The sequence below is a fragment of the Furipterus horrens genome, unplaced genomic scaffold (assembly GCF_987537825.1).
Source record: "Furipterus horrens unplaced genomic scaffold, mFurHor1.1.pri manual_scaffold_5, whole genome shotgun sequence".
NCBI classification, from domain to species: Eukaryota; Metazoa; Chordata; class Mammalia; order Chiroptera; family Furipteridae; genus Furipterus; species Furipterus horrens.
The window spans coordinates 147,111,434-147,137,379 of record NW_028327175.1 but is presented as its reverse complement, the minus strand read 5'-3'; the positions used below and the strand labels follow the sequence as shown (position 1 = coordinate 147,137,379).

At 35.4% G+C, this 25,946-nt stretch overlaps 1 protein-coding gene across 11 annotated transcripts in view; it reads left to right on the top strand.

The window, feature by feature from the left end:
* The window catches only part of PCDH15 (protocadherin related 15), a 686,961-nt gene that overhangs the window by 72,079 nt on the left and 588,936 nt on the right, over nucleotides 1-25,946 (top strand). For 6 of the 11 annotated variants that reach the window (XM_090279288.1, XM_090279285.1, XM_090279287.1 and 3 more), the window contains exon 2: nucleotides 16,578-16,643. The exons of 3 other annotated variants lie outside the window; for them this stretch is intronic. In XM_090279288.1, the coding sequence (XP_090135414.1) occupies nucleotides 16,578-16,643 (66 nt within the window). Of the gene's footprint in view, nucleotides 1-16,048; nucleotides 16,064-16,577; nucleotides 16,644-25,946 lie in introns of all 11 variants that reach the window. 2 more of the 11 variants (XM_090279289.1, XM_090279281.1) reach the window with 1 other exon arrangement.

Here is a 25,946-nt window from a genome sequence, read left to right as displayed (position 1 = left end):
AAGATAGAGTAGGAAAAAAGCCACTGAGTTCAAGTATTCAAGTTGTGATCAGAATTTTCGCTCCTTTCTATTCTAAAACACCCCTCAAATGAACAATATCATTCATATCAATTCTAAATTGTCCATGGTGAAATCGGCTCTTGCAAATAGTCACATGAATTGGATTATAATGTGAATACATAAGAAACAAGGGTCTAATTTACAGAAGGCACACATTTAAATTCAGAACGAGACAAAGCCATGAAGCTTTGGCAACAGCTCTGTGGAAGATCTGATTTTGCGCATTGTTTTTCAGGTCCCTAAGTTCCTGTTCATTTTTTTTTTAAGTCCCAGACCCAAAAATCTGATATCTTTGGAGAAAAGAAACTTTTTAAAGATTGTATTCAGAACCAAACTGTCACAGACTAAACAAGATAAGATTCAAGAACATTCACTTGAGGTTTTGAAATGTTACCCCCAGGCAAAGTTTGTCCAAAGGATACCACTCTGTAAGAAGTCTTCTGAACTGGCCTGCCCCAATGCTGGCTCTAGGAATCAACTTATCAGGGTCAGTGCCTGGTTTTGTTTTTTGATATTTTTCCCTAGAAACTTTCTCCATACAAATAATGAGCACAGCAGGACACAATGACTCATATTGGTAATAAGGCAACATTTCCATTAAAAATTTCAAACCAAATAAGATTATACAAGATGTCCTATTTTCTAGTAGACAAACTAAAATTAGTATTTGGGAACTCAAAGAAAATCAGTTTAGACTCAACATCAATACTTACACTCCACCATCACAGTTGAAGGCTCCCCCATGTTAATGCATACATAGTTTAGGAATTTTGAGCAATAGAAAAACATTAATAACAATAACAATGATCATCACCTTTTTGCCCAGCCCTCACCACCGTCCCCAACAACCATCAGTATGTCCTCTGTATTTATGAGTCTGTTTCTGTTTTGTTTGTTTATATTGTTCTTTAAATTCCACATATAAGTGAAATTAGATGATATTTGTGTTTTTCTAATTGACTTCATCAAGCATAATACCTTCTAGATCCATCCATGCTGTCACAGATGGTAAAATTTTGTCCCTTTTATGTTTGAGTAATAGCCCATTTTGTGTATGTAAAACAGTTCATCTATTGATGATCACTCGGACTGCTTCCAGAGCTTGGCTATTATAAATAATGCTGCAATGAACACAGAGGTGCAGATATTCCTATACATCAATGCTTGGGTTTCTTTGGATATGTACCTAAAAGTGAAATTGCTGGACCATAAGGTGAAAAAGGCAAAAGGATTAAGAAGTATAGATTGGTAGTTACAAAATAGTCATGGGGTATAAAGTATAGCATAGGAAATATAGTTAGTAACATTGGGATAAAAATTTATAGTAGAAATATCAGGGGGGACACTTTGTAAAGTATATGATTGTGTAATCACTATGATGTACATCTGAAACTAATACAAAGTAATATTCAATGTAAAATAATTAATTTTTTTAAAATAATAAATATATATTTTGGATGGCTGATTAAGTTTTTCAGATTATATAGTACAATCAATAGAACCCAAACAGATCCCTTTCTTTTAGCTGGAATCAATGTATAACCTTGAACTAGGTGATTTAGAAGGATCAGAAAACTAAGCTCCAATTCTACAGAGGCAAGATCAAGAGGGCCAGAGAAACACCTACCTACAGGGCTGAGCTTTCTGATTTAAGCTTTCATGGTATGCCACCCAACATGACAGCTAGGATACCCCGGGCCCAAAGCTAATTTTTCTACTACAGTTACCCTCCCACCTTGCAAAACAAAGTACTACACACTCCTTACATTGTTCCCTTTGGCTCTCTCAGTCCCTTTCTTCCAAGTGTCATGAGAGTGTGTTCCATTTGACAGGTTGTAAGGCAAAGTTCACATGCGAATGAATTTGGAAGTGCAGTTTTAAACTTCCCAGTCTCTACGGTACGAAATATCAAGCAAGAAAAGTGGTTGGAGTGGGTGGGCCAATCCACAGATCTGCCACAACCATGAAGTATGTTTAAATCATAATGATTTAATGGTGTTTTATAATGGTTTACCACTATATGCACTTTTAACAGTAATGGATACGTGTCTCATTATTTCTAGATTTGATTATTTTCCAAAATAAAAGTTCTCTGTCAAGGGCACTTTCTTGTAAAATTATTGCCAAACTGTCTTTTATTTTGTATGTCTTTCTTTTTAATGAAAACAATGTATTAAAACTCCACCAAAATTACCTAATAATTTTTATTTCCTTTCTCTAACCAACTCTGGCTATTATTCTTTTAATACATTTTTTAACAATCTGACAGAAAAAAATCACTTTATTTCAATTAACATTTGTTTGTATTATAAGTCCCATGATGTAAATTCTTCTAAAATGTATTTTATACTTGTTTCATTATTTAAAGTTAGCATAAATTAAAATTTATGTTAATTAATTAAGGTTATGAGCATAACTATTAAATACATCTGTGTACCATAAAGCAGTAATAGAACTTTTTAGTATAGAAGGGCATTATTTACACCAAACAACTGTGTTTTGTGAGTTCTTGGTCTACTTTTAACTATTTTTACTTTCTCTGGCCTTGCTTTCAAATTGAAATTGTGTCATTCTCTTTTTTCCCATACAGTCTCTACTTTTATTAATGTTTTATAACTGATTTTGTATTAGGAAAGAAAAAAATAAATTTTATTTCAAAAAGATGGGAAAAATTGAGTTAAAGTCTAGGGCTTTCTCTAAGTGTCAAGTTCATGAGCTCAGTACAGACATTTGGGATCCTGGGGACTATGTCTATCTTATTTGCTGGTTCTCGACTCTAAGAAAATTAAAATTTTCTTAAAAATAATGATCTGCTTCTGATAGCAATATTACCAAAGTTTTTGGGGAAAAATATAACAATAGAATAACAAGTTCATCATATGTTCAAATAACTACTTTGAAAAGAGGTATAATGAAATACTCTGAATGTAACAGAAGTCCTGAAAAATATTGCTTTCCACTACTTGTAGCATTGCTCTCTTTTTGAATACCATGTGGAAAACTGCTGTGTGTATGCCATTAAACATACACTACTGAAAACTGAAGGCTTATTACAAAATTAAAAACAAAAAATGCAGCTTAGAAAGCAGTAAGGGAAGTAGTTATAACTGTAAATAGTTTTTTAGGCTCACTGTTGGCAAAATGTGTATATGAGAAAATAGAAAACTATGGAGCCCTACCCTTGAGAAGTTCTCTTAAATAGCAGCAGATCTTTAAAACCACTGACATCTGTACAATTGTCAAAAAATGAACCTATGAGTGGCAAACTGCAGGGCATAAAGCTTTCTTCATCATATGTTGTATATGTGGATAACAAACTATAAAAAATATATCTAAAGTGCATGGGTGGTAAAATACTTGTCTTCAGTTCTTTATTATTTTCAGTTTTTAAAAACTCTAAAGAAAACTTCCAATCCAAAAAAAAATCAGCTTATCACTATGTTTTTATTTTTATGGCCATGGTCAAACTGTAGTCCTAATTTATCTTTGTTAAAGGCGTTAATTTGTGCATAGACATGTTTCAACCAGGAGCCATAGTGCCTCTGCCATATGTGCCAACCAAAGTTTTCTCTCTGCCTAATATATGTCAGATCATATCACTACCCTGACTTGGCTGTAGTATCACTCTTGGCAAGGTTTACAATACAAAAAAAAAAAAAAAAAAAGGATTATTTATTAAATAAAAATACATCATTTTTAAAAAAGTTGCCACATGCAGATATCACCCCCATGACATTTCATATTCATTGTGAAACAATGGAAATGACCGAAGTTTATTTGGAGCTTGTGGTTCTATGTTCAACTTTCCTCTAGATTGACTTGTGGATGTAATCCAAAGCAAACTGTGTTATTAAGAGGAATTGTATCAGAGGAAGCATTGTGAAAGCAAGATGAGACTAATGGAAAAGTAGGACATAGGTATTTTTGTTGTTGTTTTTAGGTCTTCCTTTTCCATGACTCTCAGTCCCATCCCTGTACCCATTTCATTCTTAGACTTTCCTTTGATAATAAAACCTCAGACCCAACTTTCTCCATGGGATTAAGAAAATAAGGCAATAGAAAAGTATTGCTGAATTTCCCATTACCTCTGTATATTTAAATAAACTTCCTCTGCCAGAAGGTGAAAACAAGTACCTTTTCCTACTTGCTCTAACACTTCCCCTGCTTCACTTTGAAGTATGTCACCTGGAAAACATGTGAAGTTCCTGGCACACTCTGGTGCAGGCTAGCTCTGTAACATCGGTTTTCATGTGGGTATGAATTGTAAGAAACTAATACAAGTCAACATGAAAAGAACAAACAATAAGATTTTAAGACTTCTGGCCAAGATGGAGGCTTAGACTGACATGCTCGGTCTCCCTCTACAACTAGAAAGGACTACAACTAACTCAAAACAAAAGATAACTAGAAATTCCAGAAAATAAAACTACACAGAAGCCCAACATACAAAATTATAAACCAGCAGCACTCATCAGACAGGTAGAAAGAGCAAAAGTGGACCGTGCAGTTTCCGGTAGCACTGGGGACAGCGGCAGGGAGAGCAATCCCAGCTGGAGTTGAGCCCCAGCAGCTCCCGACCCCAACACTGGGGAAAGCAGCCACCGCATAGCCTTGGAGGGTGAGGCCCAGAGGGCAAGAGGACGGATCCCGGTCTCCCAGCAGAGAATAATGGCAGGAATCCATCTTGGGCCCCTACCCCCTCACGAAGCGCCACAGTGACACAAAATAGGTTGCAGATCGCTGCCGGTCGCTGGGTTGTGATGAGTACACAGGCTCCGCCCCCTATAGCCTGTCCCAGAAGCAAAGCAAAATGCATCTGTCAAAATGAGGCAGACAACTATAGAAATCCCAGTGATGAAGCTCACCAGGCAACAGATGAAGAATATGACAGATGAACAAATAAGAAACCTTTCAAAGGCTCAATTCAGAGCTATAGTTATTAGGTGACTTACAGAATTAACAAAAGATTTGGAACAAGAATAGAAATGACTGAAAGCCACTCATATTGAAAAGAACAAAAATGCATATGAGACAAGTGGTGATGAAATAAAATCCAGAGATCAAATCAACAAACCAGAACATAGAGAAGGAAAAAACAGTCAACCAGTGCGGAAAGAGGAAACAGAAAGCAAGGAAAGTGAGAAGAGGATCAGAAACCTCTGGCACAGCTATAAGAGATCAAACATATGGATTATAGGACTGCCAGAGGGCGAAGAAGAAGAACTAGAAATTGAAAAAAATAAGTGAAAATATAATAAAGCAGAACTTCCCAAACTTGGGGAAGGAAACAGACTTACAGGTCCAGGAAGCACAGAGAGTTCCAGAAAAACTGGACCCAGGGAGAACCACCCCAAGACACATTATAATCAAATTGCCAAAAATTAAAGATAAAGAGAGCATCTTAAAAGCAACAAGAGAGAAGAAAAGAATCATGTACAAAGGGGTCCCAATTAGACTATCAGCTGATTTCTCAAAGGAGACCCTGCAGGCAAGAAGGGACTAGCAAGGAATATTCAAAGTAATGAAAATTCAAAACCTACAGCCATGAATACTCTATCCAGTGAAATTGTCATTCAGAATAGAAGGGCAGAGAAAGTGCTTCCAGGACAATATAAAACTGAAGGAGTTCATTAGATCCAAACCACTGTTATATGAGATGTTAAAGGGAATGGCTTAGAAAGAGGAGGATCAAAACTATGAACATTAAAATGAAAACTGCATCACAAGAACCAACAATAGAAGCCAGGGAATTGAAACAAAGGCAAACTAAATAGGCAACGAGAGTGGGAAAAGAACTATAGGAATGAGGAACATATTGGGGGGAGGTCAGCAGGGAGGGGTAAGGGGGTAAGGGAGGGAGATGGTACAGGAATTAAGAAGCATAGTAGGAGGGAATGGAATAGACAGGAAGAGGTTGAGAAGAACTATATGCACAACAAATGGACATAGACTAAAAGGGGGGGGGCAACTGGAGTAAGGGGGTCCACTGGGTGGAGGGGAGCAGAGGGGAGGGAAATTGGGACAACTGTAACAGTATAATCAATAAAACATATTAAAAAAAAAGATTTTAAACATGATCAGAGAACCTGAATAGCTTTTCCCAAAGAGGGCATACAAATGCCCAACAGGTACCTGAAAAGATGCTCAGCCTCACAAATCATCAGGGAAATACAAATCAAAATCATAATGACATCTCACCTTACCCCTCTCAGAATGACTATTATCAAAAAGACAAAAGACAACAAGTGTTGGTGAGGATGTGGAGAAAAGGAACCTTTGTATACTATTCATGGGGATTGAAATGGGTACATTCCACAGTGGAAACAGTATGGAGTTTCCTCAAAAAGTTAAAAATGGAGCTACTATATGATTAAGCCATCCTACTTTTGGGTATATATCCAGAGGAAGTAATATTATTATCAAAAAGATACTAACACCCATATTCATTGAAAATATGGAAAAAAAAAACTTAATGTCCATCCACAGATAAATATGTGATATATTTATGTTCTCACTTATATATGGAATCTAAAAAAGCTGAACTCAAAAATATAGGGAGTGAAATGGTGGTTGCCAGAGGCTGGAGGGTGGGAAAATGGAGAGATGTTGGTCAAAGGGTGCAATCTTCCAGCTCTAAAATGAAAATTTCTGAGGATTTAGTGTACAGCATGGTATGACTCTAAATAACAATACTGTATCATATCCTTGAGTTCAGAGAGTAGATCTTAGTGTTATTACCACAAAAATATGTGATTATGTGAGAGTGTTGAGGTGTTTATAACCTTATTGTGGTAATAATTTCCCAATATACATGTGTATTAAATCATTACACTGTATACCTTAAATCTACATGTTATATATAAATAGTATCTCAATAAATCTAGAAAGAAAGAAGAAAATGGATATAATATTTACATGGATATGATCTTTTATACATAAGTAACAAAATGCTTAAATATTTTTTGTAATTTAATCCAGAGTTTGCTATTGTATTCACAGTGTGTATACTCATAATTGGCATGAGGCAAAAACTTCAGTTTAAATAGTCTGTAAGTAAAAACTTAAGCAACTTTCTGAATAATGTAATTTTAAACAGTGGTGTGATGCTGTAGCTTTTATTGTTGTTGGATCTTGTTAAGTATCTTAGTAAGAATCATGATTGAGAATTTTCTCTGAGCTACCTCATTAAGAATAATTATAAAATATAGTTACAAATTAGCTTCAGAAATGAAGTAGATGTAAATTCTTCAGCTGCTTTTCACAAGGTGTTACTTGAATATGTTATTTTCCTCATTGACACAAGCCCTTATCTTTTCCTTTATCTTTTATATTTCAGTTATAAAACATAAAGAATAATTGGATAGTATGGCAAAAAAAAACCCTAAGCAACATACTTTTACTTAAGAATACATATGAATTTTCTCCTCTCTCACCAAATGCCATTCATATAAAAGTCTACTTTTTTTTTTTTTTTTAAATCCCACCCCAGGACTGTTCCCCTCTCCCCCATTGCTTTTAGAGAGAGAGGAATGAAGAGAAGAAGGGAGAAAGACAAATATCGATGCAAGAGAGCAGCAGCAATTGGCTGCATCCTTATAGGCCTGGGCAGGGGATCATAACTGCAACCTAAGTGTGTTCCCTGACTAGGGATTGAATCCATAATACTTCCATTACCAGATGTCACTACAGCCAACTGAGCCACACTGGCCATGCCAAGTCTACTGTTGTTAGTAGACCAATTAGAATAAAATGAAATAAATAGTAACCTTTAAAAAATGTAGAGACTGGCAGAGCCATAGCATGTAAAGTAAATTGGGTGAATGAAAGCAGTAATGTAGAGCAATAATCACTAATGGCTTCAGTGGGCATTAGTAGACCATGAGCTTGGAAGATCTTAATCAAATTATATAATCCAATTAATAATTACACTAAGGCATCATAAAATGTACCTTCTTCCCTCTGTGGTAAAATTTGAAATCTCTAAGTGGTAATGCTGGCAGAGTAATTATAGGAAAGAAAAATGATTTTTATTTTAGCATTCTAAGTTCCTCTGGTTGGTCTAATCATGAGATTAAAATGAGACATTAAGAGGAAAAAATAACCACATTTATTATGAACGTGCATATAGGGTTTCTATAAGAATATGGGACCTGAGGACAAATAGTGCAGTTAGGCTTATGTGCCATGTTGAGCTGAGGATAAAGAGGGGACATTGTGGTTTGAGACCTCAAAGGGGAGAAAAGGAATTCACATGGAGATGAAAATACAAGTACTTGGTAAATAAATGCTTGCTGGGTCATCTTTAACATTGAGACACAGAGAGGCATTGGCTCAAATGGGCCTTGCTGGGCTCCTCTCAATCACACACTAGTTTACATTAAACTATAGTAAGTTGTGATGGTTTCTCACTTCTATGAATAGATCCTATATCTAAATTCTTTTAGGAGTTAAATGGAAGGTCAAAAAATTTCTTTCTGTGTTTTATTTTTGTTTGTTTGTTTGTTTCTTAAAAATAGCCAGCTAAAAAGCATCAGTATCCCAAAATAGGCATAATCTGAGGTGACAAACTCTGCTCCCTCTCATGATTATAAAGAGAATATCCTATCCTTGAATTGAAAATGATTTATACTTGCTAGGCCCTTTAGTATAAGTACTCAGTTCATTTTGCTTTTTTTCACTTGTGGTCTAACTCCATGTATTGTTGACTGTAGCTTTAGACAGTACATTTTTTGGTCAAACTCCTTTCTCTACAGGGGTGGATGAGAGAGTCAATATGTAAAACAAGGAGTTCCTGTCTTAAGATTTCATTTCTATATGTGTTTCCCTGAAAATGAATATTCCAGAGATAAATGGAAAAAATGAGCATAGTCTCTCTGTTGCTGATTGTGACAAGCAGGTTGGAAGTAAAACATGTTTGCAGCGTGAAGTGTAAAGAGAGGCTAAATGCTTTCAGCTGAACAGCTGACTCTGCATATGTGGTTGTGTGTGTGCTGTGTGCACAGGGTAAACTTCTAAATAAGAGATGACTGAACATACAGACTAATAATAGAAGAATGTCACAATGATTGGGGATTTCAGAAAAATCTGTAACTGTTTCTTGATATTTCTGCTTGATTATCTGGACACCAGTAAATTTTGAGACTACAATGGGGTCAGCAGATGACTGTGAGCACCCTTTACTTGGTAAATCTGAAACTTAAGGATTCTATTTGGTGTAGTAAATTCAAACCAAGATAGTGTCTCTAGAGCGACATGTGACATAGGAATTCCAACATATTTCTGTTTATACAGATCATCAGTGGCATTTGATGTAACTGCTTTTATACTTAATGAGAATGCACTTCACAGTCACATACTTAAATAAGATCAGTCATCACTAAATATTTTGAAAAAGCCAATGGATTCTCTACTATCTTTTGATCAAAGGACAAAAAAATAGGAATGGATGTACAAATATATTCATTCTGAAAATAATGATAATATAAAAAATGAAAGGTGTACTTTTTTCTGCCCATGCATTTTTTCAGGAACTAATCTAAGAATTAATCATAGATTTTTATCTTATTTACCATTATTACAATAAATCTGTGAGGTAGTTGGATTTACTATTATGCCTATTTATGTAAACTGAGGTATAAGAAATTAATAGTCTGTTCAACTATTTAAAGCCAAAGTTAGGATCTGAAATTAGGTATTCTGACTCCAAAGCACATGTTCTTAACTTCTATACTATGCTATGAATCAATTCCCTTATCTTAAAACACTCTCCCAAATGATTTGAAATGATTAATAAGAAGGATTAAATGGGTTATTTGTTTTATTCATTTGCCATTGAAGATGGTATTACCTCGTCGTCGTCGGCAGCCATCCGTCTCGAGAGACGATGGTGTAGCTTCTTAAGAGTCTATCTGCACTGCCGAGAATGGCTGTGCAGTCCGACTCCGGAGTGACACGGTATCTGTCTCCTCCCGTGTTGAATCGACATCTTGTGATGACGCTGAAGCTACAGAGCCTGGGCAGGGTAATATGGAGGGTCTGCTGTTGCCCATGCAGCAGACCCCCCCTCTCTTCGCAGCTGAAGGGTCCAAGGGAAAGACGGAGTCAATACAGCTTGGCTTCAGGTGCGCCGCAGGAGTTGCCAGTGTTGACTACAACGTCAAACCGCCTTAGGGACTCCGGCTCCGGATTTTCTGTCGGGGTTTACTCCCTTAGCCTTTCCCCTGAAGAGGTATGCCGCAAGGCAGCGGAGGTTTTTTGGAGTCAGAGTTTTCCTTCTCTGATGTACCCTGACTGGAAGATCGAACCAGCGACACTTAGCTCGCAGGCCGACGCTCAATCCACTGAGCTAAACCAGCCAGGGCGGTATTACCTAGTTCAACAATATAATGAATGGTTAAAATATGTCAAATACTTTACTTCATGCTAGAAAATAACAGGGAAAATATTAGGGAGCTGAGTAAACATTTGAATGTTACACAAAAAATATTTGTGATCTTTGATATTATAACAGCTTTAGTATCTGAGGTCTTTGAGATTTATATTTTTAAGGTTCATTTGATAAAGTCTTGAAAGTGCTTGGAATACAGCCTTGCTATTGATAGAATTTTGGAGTAATATTGCTCCCAAATAGTAATTCAGTGCAGGCAAGTAGATGATCAGAGTGTAAAATTCTAATAGAAACTATAGGTAATTATAAGCAAGAAAAAAGTTCTCCTTCCTTCACTTTTCATTATTCCACTCCATTATTCTGAGCTTTCTGTAATCTTTTATAACTACTTCTAAAAAATCCAAAATTCCTACCACTTTTTCAATCCTTGTAGAACAGGGAAAATATATACATATATATTTTTCTCAACACTTTGAAATTCTTGGCTGAGACATCCATTTGAGGGGTGGAGGATTCAACAGGAAAAAAAAAAAACAATTCAGGTATCTACAAAGATATGGGTCTCAAAGCAGCCAGGCAATTGAGGCTTATATACCACCCTGAGCTATAGAAAGGGGTGGGGGTTTGGAGGTTCAAAAAGGAAGAAAGGAATTAGCAGAAAGATAAGAAGAGGAAATGTTTGGTAAACAAATGTTTGACCTGCCAGGCAGTAAGTCTCCCAGATGAAAAAGTTATTTCAGAGAGTAACTCTCTTTCCAGTACAGATCTCCTTTCTAAATTATCTTAAGCTGCTAAAGGGGAGGCAAACTGCTTTCCCTAAGTCTGCTGGTTCTAGATTGCCTCCAGTTCCACTTACCAATGTGGCATATTTTGGGGTGGCACATCCTGTTATTCAAACTTATGTCAAAATGACATTAATGATTTTATTTTTAGACAACCAACCAGTTGCCCATTCTTTCCCTATTACTGGTATATCAGAATGACATTTCAAAGTTTAGAAAGAAAAAAGGTAGATTATGTTCTAGAGTTTTCTTTTTTTTTTCTTTTATTGTTGTAAATTTGGTTGAGATTATTCATTCATGCATCTAATGAATAGTTGTTGAGCATCAACTGTGTGACAGCAGTTAGCCCCCTAGGGACACAGCTCTGAGGAAGAGAAACAAGATCTGTGTTTGACATTTTTTTTTATGGTGAGGAATCAGATATTCATCAATTGATACTAGGATGTGGAGTTATGAGAGTATATCAGGAAACTTGGGGATCAGAAATTGGAGTCTTTGAGAAATGGCTTCTTTGAGCACAAGCTAAAATGTAAAGGCCATGTAAGTGAATGGTGGGTTGAATGTAAAGACTAGAAACAAGAACTAAGACAATATGGAAAGGTAGCTCAGGATGGAGACTAGAGTGATTAAGGAAAAGAAAAAAAAACTCTCTGGAATGCTGAGAGCAAGTAAGAACATGGAAATAGATGAGACTGGAGGGGAAGGAGAAGGCCATTACTGTTTAGGAACTTGTAGACCATATATTTTGGTTTTCATCTTAAAATCATATGCAAATGGTTATAGACCATAAAAATACTTTTTAACCTAAAAGCAATGGCAAAATATTAAAAGATAAGCAATGTTTTACTTTTAAAAAGTACCGTGGTTAAAGATAGAAGATTAAAGAGTGTGGCAAGATTGCCTGTAGGAAGAACAGTTAGGAAAAACTGTTTGATTATGTATTAACATAATGACACCAGAGATTGAAAACAGAAGGTGGATATGAGATGAGGTTTTTTGATTGGTTTCATTTTTTGTAGGAATTAAATTCAGGATTTATTGATAAATTCAACCAAGGAAAGTGAGGGAGATGGGCAAGTTCAAAGGTTTCTGGATTATGCAACATGGTGCAAAATTGTGTCATTCACTAAAATAATACACACTGAAAGAGGCCAGGGATGGGCTGGGGAGTAGCACTTGAATTTCAATCTGTGATATTACATTTAAGGCACCTTTCAAATTGCTGGTGCATGTGCTCTCTGGGCAGGAAATATAATGTGCAAATTATTAACATATTACTGCTAATTGCCATGTTAGTATGGGGGGAAAATGGTTTTGAAATATTATTGAAAACACATTGGCCTTAAAAGGAAAATTTGAAAATAAGCTAGGGTAAGAATAAAGTCTTTCTGGCTGTTCTCTTTTCCAATAAGAAATGAACATATTTGGAAAATGCTGGATTGTTGCCTTTGTGTGACCTGTCTGTAATGTACTCTTAAGCTTTAGGCTACTGTAAGGACAACGTATCGTAGGTTTAATGTCTCTGAAACCAATGATTACATATCTTTCTCATCTTGTTGGTTTTAACTTTGACTCATTATATGAGATTATTTTAAAATACATGGCTTATTTTTAGCTTGATCAGAAATTTAAAAAAAAATAAATCACACTGAGCATTCAAGTATTTGTATTCATATCTTGTGGTATAAAACAAATTGGATGTGGAAATCGGGTAGGGACCTGAGAAGTTAGAAATTTGAGTCATGAAAAACAATGAATTTGTGATTGAACCAAAACAGTCAAGGGTGAAATTAAATAGATTAAGGAAGTCAGTTTCAAAGGTACAGACGTCATCAACTAACCTGTGTTTTCTGTGGCAGATTATCCATAAACTATAGAGAACAGGATCATCGGGCCCCCAAATTGCTTTTTAGTTCTCACTTTGATCTTCATTTGGATATTTTGCATACATAATTGTCCCTGGCTATTCCATCCACAATTACTCTTTTCAAAACAATTCTGAATATACTTGTTATTAAAAATTTTTGTGCATTTCAAAACTAATTAATTATGCTTTCATGAATGCATCATTTCAAAAAAACACTGGCTCTTGTGAACAATGTTATTAATAGGTTATTTTTATGCATCTAACTAATCTCTCTTCATTAGTGTTTTGAGTTTTTTAAAAATTAATTATATTTTGTTTGATCCAGAATAGATAAAGTATTTATTGGACATGAAAACATCTTATTGGGGGATTTGGAAACTGCTGGGTTAATAAAGCTTAGTGGAAGTCATCTAGAAGGGTCTAACTGGGAGGAAATGTAGCTGAGCCTTTCTTCTTGAGCTGTTCCTGCTGGTGAATGCATAATAAGAACAGACTTCTCTCATGGGAGGATGTTCATAGGAGCTTGTAGCTGGGCAGACTATAGTTCGGGAAAGGTTCAGCAAAGCTTTCAGGACCAGTTCTTGCCAGGTTCTGATCTGAGGTTACTAAGATGAATGTGACACAGACTTGATCTGAAGGAGTTATGAGAAAGATACACTATTTTCCAATGGAGTGCACTGTGTACTGCAGGAATAGAAAGAAGAGACATTTAGTCTAGACTAAGAAGGAAGATTTTTCTAGAAGAGGTGATGCCTTGCCAGATTCTTGAAAGAGAAATAGAAGTTCACCAGGAAAATCAGAAAAAGGAAGGAAGTTTCAGGAAATTGCACTGAAAACATAAACTAGGTTTGTTACGGCTAGAGAATAAACTATAAGAGTGGAAAGGGTCAGGGAGTTAGGCAGCGCTGAGGTATGGGGAGTTGAACTTGGATTAGCTATATAAAGAAAGTCTATCCACAAATTTAATAGTAACCAACTGGAAAACATTTTAAATACTTATACCCAACTCTCTTTCTTTTCTTTTCCTTTATCTTACCTGCTCCAAAAAGTTATTGATTATATATATGGAACTCTAACAATATTCACACACAAGTACACAATTTCTGTTTACTATCTCCAGTGATGATGCTCTTAACTAAGGCAGTGTCCTTATATATAGGAATAGTCCTTCAAAGCTTACCTCTCGCTACAAACGGAAAATGTTTTTGGTAATTTAAGAATTTCTTCTAATAAGAACTAGTGAGGATGTGTTCACTCTCTCCTCACAAATCATCTCTGCCTTCTCATTATCTCATTTCCACTCCCATATGCATCATCCCTTTTGTCTTGTAATCACCTGCGTTGTTAGTGAATTTATTAAAGAAATGATTCCACATATACTACATTGTCCTAAACCTGTGTTGTTGCTTCTGTCTATGTTCTAAGCTTCCCCCCACCTGAGATCTTTGATAAGAGGAGCTGTTGATTTTGATTCCCATCTTTAGAACATAGTAGTTGCAACAGTAACTCTGTACAATTTGGCTCAATAAATAATTTTTGAATGCATAAATGAATAAGAAACTAGATAAACAAAACATTATAAAATATGGAAGGAAAGATAAATTCTGGTTGTGGTTTGGGTGAGTTTTTATGGTGGAGGTGAAATCTATTTTCACGAAGAGAAGTAAATATTTGCCAGGCAGAAGTAGAGGCAGGAATTAATCTAGGTAATAAAACTTTCCAGAAAATACAAGGCACAGTCCAGCATAAGTAAGGGGTCTAATGTGACAAGGGGATATAGTGCTTAATTACAAAGGATGTGGAGACTGTGACATCCTTTGAAATGTTATCCCAAATTATTTAGTTCAGAAAAACTTTAAATAATGAAACATGTAATGTTTTTGTACCAATAAATACCATTATTATACCTTTGAGTTGGGTGCCTGAAAATAATTTTTATGGAACAAATAAATGGATACAATATGAGAACAAATATTCTAGGAGATAGTTGAGGAAACCATTGAAAGAGTGACATACAGTGACATACAGTGAGCAGCTGTGCTATATGGGGAGCGGGGAGAGAAAGGGGAAGGGATACTATGAGTACCATGTATTTTAGATCTAAAAATGTTGTAACTTGGCTTGAATATTGACAAGGATGAAAAATCATAGATCCCTATAATTTTAAGCTTTTTTGAGAGAGCACATACCTTACAACATAGAATATCACTTATCAAAGGGTTTATTATTCATGCTCATGTGCATAATAAATAGAAGTTTCATAAAAAACAAAAATAGATATATAAATACATAAATAAATACCAAACCTTGGAATCACCTCCCAATTAACACATATACTTGGATGGCTTTAAGCCAATTTGATTTATGCTGCAGTCACCGGGATGCCCAAAGTACATTTAACTGCACGATACACCCCTATCAGTATCACCAAGTACCTCCTAGGAGATTGCTTTATGTCTCAGAAGTGTACCGTTGACATCTTGCAAGCAAAGCCTTCACATTTTCATTATCATGAATATTATAGCTTATGATACTATTTATATGTTTATTATCATAAGATTCTTGGCAGGGTATAAGTATTGTTTGAAATAATGAATTAATCTTCAGTACTGATTGGCAGGCACTATTCTTAAGGTTTGTTCAACAGAGAACAATGGACTGCTCTTAAGTAATTTGTGTTTACTTATTTTAAGAAACATATAAATGTAGTTTATATTATTTCCAAGGGGCATATATTTAAAAGTTAATCTGTTAATATTATAATAGGATTTTAAATTTTGTTATAAGGATTTAGTATATTTTTCCACAAATTATTTGGTGATGTATCTGTTACTATATGATGCTATTTGTATCTGTAAATCCTCACTAAATATATACATATCTTCTCTCTTCCTTCCTTTCTCCTATTTTTCTGATCTGCTTCCATTGATGACTCTATACTTTTGACTCCAGACTGGCAATATGAGGGTAAGATTACAAAAGTAAACATTTCAAACAACCTCATGAGCATTGCTTGTCTGTCTGTGTTTTACTCTCTTTAGAACATTGTTAAAATTTTATTAACTCCCTTTAATTAGTCTCTTGATCACAATTAAAGTTCAATTATGCTTGTTTCTGTTGTGAAGCTTTAATTACAACTTATCCTTGTTAATCATTTCTTTAGGTTATTTCTTTGGGTTAAACTACCATCCTATTATCTCTGTCCTGAAGGACTTTTGTTCTCCCCTGGTCTATGCTGGTGTTTTCTCAGTGAGATCTGAGTAATTTTATGGTACAGAAAGTGACTGTGTTATGATATGGTAAGCAATCTCCATGGCTCATGAACATTTTTAAAAAATAAAAAGTTGTTAAAATTAATGATGCATGATTCGATTATAGGATTTTTCATTTTAAGTGTCAATATACATCTTGATGAATTTGATCTCAGGGTGAGTTCTGTTGTAGTTGTGTCTTCTTACTTTCCATTGTTTTCTCTCTTTAGATTGCAAATTAGCCAGGGGAGGACCACCAGCTACAATAGTTGCTATTGATGAAGAGAGTCGGAATGGTGAGTGAGCTTTATGTTTTACAAGTGACTTATCTAAGAGGGATTTCTTCTAAATCTCAATGCTCTAATTTTTATGTGTGGAAGAACTAAATAAAAGCTTCAACCCAAATTCACAAATGACTCCCCTTTGATTTCTTCACTATAAGAGTTTAAATACTGCCATTCCCTGCCAATGCTTTACTTGGGCTATATGATCAGAAACTCTAGATAGTTGCTTAGTTTTGATTATGAAGAAGTCATTTGATTAAGTTCAGTCTGGGAATGCATCCAGATACTGGCTGGAATTTTTCTTTGTTAATAGGTAGAGTTGACTATTACCTTACATTCGTCCAAGATAAGCCTTACACTGCTAACTTAAATTGGTTGGAATCAGGTAAGGATCAGGATCCACATCTTATTAGAAATGGCAATTTGGGAATGGTTAATGGGAAAACTGAAAGTGCATGGGAACAGAAAGACTGACAGAAAGTACAGAGCACCTGAAAAAGTATGAGCTTTCACAGAGGTTGTCTACCATTATAAATAACTAATACCTAATTCATATTAAGTTCTTTAAAAAAATAATTTTCCTCATCCACACAAAAATAGATATAAGTAGTACTTTACTCACAATACTCTTTTAGCAGCTCTGAACTTCAACGTACAAATATTTAAAGACTATCCTCTATTAGGTAGCCATGAAATGATAATTTCTCTTGAATGCTGGTTTCTAATTCAAACTATTCTAATTGTGGGAATGTGCTCTGTGGCATATTTTGCTTACTAATTCTAGAAGGGACCATTCATTCCTCTTGTTTGATTGGTACTTTCTGTCTATTCTAAGCATTGTGTTTTCCAAATTTATATATTTTTTAAAAAGAATTGTCAAATATAACAGAACATGGTTTTTCATAGAAGTCAACCTACATATATTTTGAAAACTTCTATAATATACATAATACCTGCATTGTTCACTACTTGGCTATAGTTCCCTGCTTTTCATGACTGTGAATATTTCTTGCCAACTCCTTCTAGCCTTAAAAGTTTCTTTTGAGAAATTAGCTGACAGTCTTATGGGAACTCTCCTGTAGGGAACTAACTTCTTTTCTCTTGCTGATTTTAAGATCCTCTCTTTATCTTTAACTTTTGACATTTTAATTATGATGTGTCCTGGAGTGGGCCTCTTTGCATCCATCTTGTTTGGGACTCTCTGTGCTTCCTGGTCTTACATGTGTATTTCTTTCACCAAATTATGGAAGTTTTTCATTATTTTTTCAATTAGATTTTCAATTTATTGCTCCTTCTCTTCTCCTTCTGTCACTCCTATGATGAGAATATTGGACCTCTTAAAGTTGTTCCAGAGGCTCCTTATACCATCCTCATTTCTCTGGTTTCTTTTTCCTTCTTGCTGTTCTGATTGGTTGTTTTTTGCTTCCTTATGTTTCAAATCATTGATTTGATTCTTGGCTTCATCCGCTCTACTGTTGTTTCCCTGAAAATTATTCTTTATTTCAATTAGTGCATCCTTCGTTTATGAGTAGATCTTTTTTATGCTGCTGAGGTCCTCACTAAGTTGCTCAAGTATCCCTATAACCAGTGTTTTGAGCTCTGCATCTGATAGATGGTTTGTCTTCATTTCCTTTAGCTCTTTTTCTGGAGTTTTGATCTGTTCTTTAATTTGGGCCGTGTTTTTGGCCTCCTTATTTTGGCAGCCTCCCTGTGTTGTATGTAATAGGTAGAGCTGCTTTGACTCTGTTTCTTGGTAATGTGGCCTAATGTAGTAGTTGTCCCGTAGGGTCCAGTGGCACAGCCTCCCCTATCACCAAAGCTGGGTACTTGAGGTATACTCTTCATGTGAGCCGAGTACACCCTTGTAGTTGAGTCTTGGTTGCTCTTGGCAGATCAATGGGAGGGATTTACCCTGGCCAGTCAGCTACAAGGATTGGCTGTAACCACTTACCACCAACTTCTGCCCTCCATGGATGATCAGCTATACAGTAGCAAGGTGATGGTGCTCTAATGTGGTCTGTAGCTATCCATTGGGTCTGCTGGCCCTGGGATTTCTTTGTTGGTACAGGCCATGGTCAGCCTTGACCTGTGATTTGCCTGGTGTCACTATGCCTGAGTTAAAAAGCAATCTGAGATGGCTGCTACTTATACTGGACTTAGAGATTAACAGGCAAAGCCAAGCTGTGAATCTAGGCTGGTTGGTGCTACTGCCAGGCCTGGGCCTCAATGAGGCAGCTCTTGCTTGTTTGATAGGATTTAGGAAGTTGTGAAGCATGAACCAAGACTAGCCATTCATATGGAAAAGCTGCTTGGGTGGGCCTAACACTGTTAGCCAGGTTGATGGAGTCTCAGATATGGCACAAGCTTGCCAGCCTATAGGGAGAGGATTTAAAAAAAAGACATTGGGCTCTGCTTGCCTTTGTCCCAGACACATCTGTTTCTCCCTGTATGCCACTGGTATCTTTCAAGCAGCTACCCAGGTGCTGGAGCTCAGAGCTAGTGAGTCTGAGTAGGTGAATCCATGTGTGGGTTCTTTAAGAGGAACTTCTTGGTGCTCCAGCAGTTTCTTCCACTGAATCAATCTTCATTTTTTTTATAACCCAAATTTGTCGGGGCTAATCTTCTTGTCCTGGAACCCAGGGCTGGGAGGTCTGGTTTGGGGCTGTGACTCCTTGCTCTCAAGATATCCCTCCCGAATTTTTATCCACCACACATCGGTGAGCGACCAGTCAGTTCCACATCTGCACCTCTCCTATCAGTCAGGATGGATGTGGTTTCTTTAATTCCATAGTTGTCAGACTTACATTCAACTCAATTTCTGACAGTTCTGAATGATGGTTGTTCTCTATTTTAGTTGTAATTTTTATGTGCTTGTGCAAAAGATGAGCCATGTCTCAAGTTCATTTTCATTACAACTACCAGAAAGCATGTTTTTGTTATAAGGACACAAATTCAACACATAATAAGACACACATTGGGTCCTGATAATTTCAAGAAAGCTCTTGGGCAAGTATATAGAACGTGTTAAACGTGTAATTTCCTTTAGAAGGGAAAATGTATACAAAGAAAAAAACTTAGAACATATCTTATTTAATAAAATTAGAATTTCTAAAAATTCTTTCTGGAAAACATACATATATCCAAATCCCGTGCATGGATGCATGTGGCAACTTCATTCATATTGCCAAAAATTGGGAGCAGACAAGATATCTTTCAGTAAGCAAATGGATAAACAAACTGTAGTATATCCAGACAAATTCAGTGCTAAAAAGAAATGAGCTATCAACCAATGAAAAGACATGGAAGAACCTTAAATATCTAATTAACAAGTGAAAGAAGCCAATCTGTAAAGGCTACATACTCCTACATACTATATAATCCCACTATATGATATTCTGGTAAGAGCAAAATGATGAATAAAATAAAAATATCAGCAATTGCTAGGGGTGGGCAAGGAAAAGATGAGTATACAGAGCACAGAAGATCTCTAGAACAGAATAATATTCTGTATTCAAATGATAGCTATGTCATTATATATTTGTAAATCCCATGGCATGTTTAACAGCAAGAGTAAAATCTAAGGTAAACTGTAGACTTTGGGTGATTAAGATATGTCAATGTAGGGTCAACCTACATTGTCAACCCAAATGTGCCATTCTAGTGAATGGTGTTGATAATGGGGGAGGCTACCCATGTATGGGGAAAGGGGTACATGAGAACTCTTTGTATATTCCTCTCATTTTTTTAAATGAACCTAAAAACTGCTCTAAAAATTAAGTCTTAAGAAGATCTTTCTGGAAATATATGTTCTGGTTTCACAGGACCCTGAGTTGCTTATGGCAACGAGTCCTACCTGAAAGGAACGAGGGCAGGAGCAGTTTTACTAGAACTATTCAAAGCTGCTCCAAGTGCCTGCCAAATCAGAGTCCTGGCTGCTTTACAACTATGCAATGGCATTCAAACAGGTTTGAGAACAAGTGGTTCAGACTAGTTCTCAGAAACTGAACAAATACATAGGCAGTGTTGAATCAAGGGAACCAGACATTTTTAAGTTATGGCATGAACATAACACTGTGATTATACAAAATTGGACAGATTCAGAAGCAAAAGGATATTCCTATCTCTATGTGAGAGATTAGAAGATCCATTCTAAATGTCCTTTATGGATGTAGAATTAAAAAGATACTGTGAGGTCACAGCAAATTTGAGAAATGAAAGATAATGCTGAGTGTCTACTATCTGAAGACAGCTGCCAGTAAAGGATGCCATAGCTGATTCAATGAAAATGTTTTCTCTTCCTTGTCTGGGCAAGTTCCAGAGCCAGAGTGGGAACTGAGATAAATATTACTGCCCTTCCTTACCTGCTTCCAGGGAGGTAGAAGAGGTCACATAAAGAAACAATGCATGCATTTGGTCATTCCTTCCCTGGAATTTCTCTGGTTCAAGCGTATAGCTCGAAGAGGGAGGGGTAGTATATAGAGGTTGGATCTTCATTTGAAAAAGTTATTAAGAGGCATTTAGAAGTTGTTTCTGGCTGCCTTTTCCTTCCATTGTCAAAATCACTAGTCTGGCAAGGGAGAAGATAAAAATTTTATGTTGAATTTTTTTATTCTTTATAGTTGCAATTATATATCTTTCCAATTTATAATTAGGAGTTAGCCAAACTCTGCTCTACAGACCTCCAGGGCGTCCCAAATAGAGTGATACACAGTGCTAGTAAAAGAGGCCTTGTACTCATGGAAAGAAAGACTCTAAATAACCAATACATCTTTATTACTATTCACACAGTTCAAACAAAGTGTGATGTGATATAATTTTGTTGACATCCAAATTTTCACAATCCTCCCTTTTTGTTTATTTATCTTTATTCTTCTTCTTTATTCCCTAAAGAGAGCAATATTTAAAGTGGCAAAACATTTGGGCAAGAAAAGCAATCAGAGTAGACCTAGATAAGACTATAGGATAGCTCAGAGTAGAAGATGACTGGAACCCCAGATGTAAGATTATATCAGATTTTGAGAAGAAAGGGAACTGAGGAACCAAGTGGTAAGTATCAGGCAACTTGGATGACGTTATTCCTCTGGGGAAAGTGAAAAGTTTGAAGGTGCAACCAAGAGGTTGAAGATGCTAGGAATATATAGTAGATGGAAAAATGTTTCAGTAATAGTTGCTATAGACAGAGTCCTTGGCTTATGTAAATGTTTGAGATACAGGTTATTAAAAGTTGAAATTCTTATTTGGGCTGGTCCTTAGGCCATGCTTCTTGACTTTTTTTAAATGTGTCTAAACTAGAACACCTGTTTAAGATTTCCTAAATTTCATTATCTTTATCACTCTCTCATTTTATGGTAAGTATTCTGGTTATTTCAAATAAGGCACATAACAAAGTGCATCCTATATAATTTATGTATTAAATCAAATATGAAAGACAGGATAAAATCTTAGGCATTAAGCTTTTGAATAAAATGTACAGAACTTCACTCATAAAAACAAAAGGGAGAGGGAAATCTGGTATACGTATATTTCTTAATGGGAAGGATAGTTCTAAGTGTTTGATTTTAAACAATTACTTTCTATAAGCACTTTTTTCTCACCTCTATTCTGTGTTATTGTCTTATTGTTAAGGTAAATAGTATTTGTCACTTCCTTTCATGGTTTTCCTTAACAAATATCCAAATAAATATATCTGAAACATGAATACATTAAAAAGAAAATTTAAGACAAATAAAATAAAATATGGTTTTTATGCAGTAGGCTCTACACTAATGGAACACCACAATTCTAACAATAATAGAAGTCCTATAAAGACTAAGGTAAATAAGTAGATGACTGTACAAGCTTATAAAATATTAAAACTTATTTTAATATTAGTCTTCATATTTTAGTATTAATTTTAACTAATTCTTTGTACAAGATTATGTAAGATTGTTAGTGCTGACATCAAGTAAATGACCTTTAGCTAAATATAGAAGTTTTGTTTTTCTAAATAAATTTAAAAATACTTTATGTTCCATTTGTTTTATAATTTTATAACATCCTAACTTGATTCTAACTGCCAAAATATTAAATCTTGTTATAAGACATTAGTGCCCTTCTGGGTAGATTGCATAGCAGAAAAATCACGATTCCAATTTTTTTGTGGTTCTATCATTTACTTTTTTAAGTTATCATCAAGTCATCTTTGCTTATTTTCAGTGAAAGGTGTACACATTGATGAGGAAATAGAATTTTTCAGTAAATTATGAAGAAGTTAAATGATACTATCTAAAATACATCTGCCAATATTAGACTTAAGTTGATGTAAAAAAAACTTCATGTCCATTCTTTGTGTGTTTTAAACTTCTTATTACTGTGACTGTAAGACAGCTGTCATAGTAGAAAACAATTTGACTCTGCTCATTACTGCTGAAGCTATATATGCAAGGATGCATTCGTGCCAAAGAATCATTTTCTAAAAGGTCAGCAGCTAAAATCTTCTGAATGTAAAACTCTTAATTGATAAGTAAATAGAAAAGTTTCTAAGCATTAACAAAATAGGTTGGTATTTAATCAAGTCATCTAGAATTTTATTGACATGTAATCATATATTTAATTTATGATATTCCTTTTTTCATTTGCTTCTTAAATAGTATCCAATATGTAATGATATTGCTAGATCTAATGAAATGATCATAAAACAAGGAGCAAGAGAAGTTGACAAAGTAGACAGAAGGGGGAAAAAAGCCAGCAAACTAGGACATTTTATACAACTCTGAAAGTTAGTGATCCCTCATATAATGTTTAAATTTCAGAATGTCAGTGTTATTAACAAAAATGAAAAGATTCAGTCATGCAAAATAACCCCTGGTTTCTAACAAATTAAAAACATATTTAAGAAAAGACATTCTATTATAACTGTAATTTTTATTTTTGTTTAAATCCTATATTGTAATCTTATGTCTAATAGGAATAAATCCAAATTATATAGAATTAACTTATCTCACAAGGACACAGACATTTAATCATAAATGATGCTGTTAAAATAAATAATTTTTTCTATAGAGAGAATAACTAAATCATAAGTTATTAAGGCAAACAACTGAAGCTAGCATTGATTTCATTTGCACAGATTGTAGGAACATGGACCATGGGCCTTGGAGTGCAGGTAGGAGTGAAGGCCTATTAGCTTCTATTCACTTGTAACCATGTACGGAATAGAAAAGAAAATCCCATAATTTTTTTCAGAAGAATAAGAAATTCTATATGTAAAAGATGAGTCATTCTAATTTAAATTTTGAAGCCAAACAAGGTATATATGAGTGTTTCATGTGGCCCAAAGGCCACCAGTACTTTGACTTCTAATTCTGGCCATATGGATGGTAGAAGTAAATTAGGATGATGTAAAAGACAAATATTCTTCTAAATGGGGGATGGGGAATCCATAGGGAGATACATTTCTGGGGGTAAGGGGTGGACTTTGACTTTCTTTCTTTTTTTTTTTTTTTTTTTTTTTTTTGGCGTATCCAACATACTGTTTACTCTTAGGTTATGCAATTTTTTAGTATAGTTGCGGAGTGAATCCCTCATGGAAATTATTTAAGAACTTATGTGTTTAAGAAGCACTAAAGTTCAATTACTGGTCCTAGAATAAAGCTCCTGGGAGTTTCTTCTGTCCAGAAATTTCTTAATCGATATCTACATCTGCTCATCCTCAGAATGCTCTCTTGAGGCTTTAGATTCCAGCATTCCCCTGTCCCACAAAGACTCTTTCCCAAAGTGCCCCTTTAGTACAAATGGTTCTATAGCTATCACTTCTGCTCCTCATGGTCAAATATTGGCTGCTAGATTATCCCTCTTTCTTGCTGAGGCAGTAGGGCTAAGAGTTTTCGTCTCTGTGAGGACACTGGGAATCTGAAATCGGCCATTATAACTTTTGAGCAGAGGAAACAGTAGTGTAAAGGCACTGCATGAAAACTAATCCCCAGGTCATTTGAAACTTTCTTGAATTTAAAGTGCTTCCTACAACAGTTTTCAAAGTAAATGGTCAAATGCCACATATTTCTGACTGAAATTACTAATGCAATTTAATTAAATATGCTTATAAGTGTGCTATGTGGATTAATAAGTAGGAAAATACTTGATATCCTTTCATCTGTAGCTACTTCCTAAACTGTGAATTATGCACAAAGGCCAGCATGTATTTATATCATATCAGGTGGTGCAGTTTAAGCAAATGGTACATGCTTATTACCTATGACAAATAAAAATGGACCTCTTAATTGTATTCAATAATAGAAGGTTTGAAGAATTGTCATAGCTATACATTCTTAAAGTACACTCAGCTTGGTTAGCATACAAATGGGTGTTAAACAGAATGTGAAGATATGATAATATGCTAAAGGTACCTTCTTGTTAACCTCCCTAAACCACTCGCCCCTGGTGACTAGCGGCAAGATGTTTTTAGTATCAGTCTTCATTTTTGTTTTCCACATTCTGCATTTTGCCAGACAGTAATTTTTGTTTCTCTAGTCTTAAGTTAACACAGAACTCCCCTTAACTCAAGGCACCTAGGAACCAAGGCTCTTTCCATTGTAATAACATTAAACTATGTTCTTTTACCTTATCCTGCTCTTGCTGGTATTTTTCTTCTTGTTTGTTTGCTTTTAAAGTTTCCAAATCTATAAAGCAGTGATTTGAAGAGTCAGACTTGTATGCATTGAGAAGGTTGCACGTTAGAATTGTTTTGAGTAGGGAAGGAATAGTTACCAGGCAAGGCTGATTGGGAAAATTATCCTCCCAAGTTTCTGTCTTCTACTTTACAATAAAACAGCTGTGATAAAAGGTAAATGGAAACCACCAAATATAATTCTCTCATTCCTTATTGGAAACCACCTCTAACATACCCACATAATGGTTTGTGGTGTTGTCATTTCAGCCACTCAATTACTTAATCAATATTTAATCATTTATTTAGTCTTTTCTTTAAGATATCCTACTGACACTTGACATGGTGTGAGGCCCTATTCTAAGCATTGAGGATGCATTGGAAAGAGGCATAACTATTCCCCACCTGGAGGCAGAGGCAGGACCTCTAGTGAGGAAAGTAAAGCAGAGCAAACAAGAAAACAGGGAGTGATGAGCAGCTGTGGAGGCAGTGGTGCTGTTTCAGGTCGAGGGATGCTTCTCTGACATCACATTCACATGTGAGCAGAATTCTGTACAAAACTAAGAACAAAGATGTGAGCTGTGCATTTAGCTAGAAAATGTACATTATAGATGGAAGAAAAACAGTTCAAAGTCTCCAAGGATGAATACCACCAGTAATTTTAAGATATG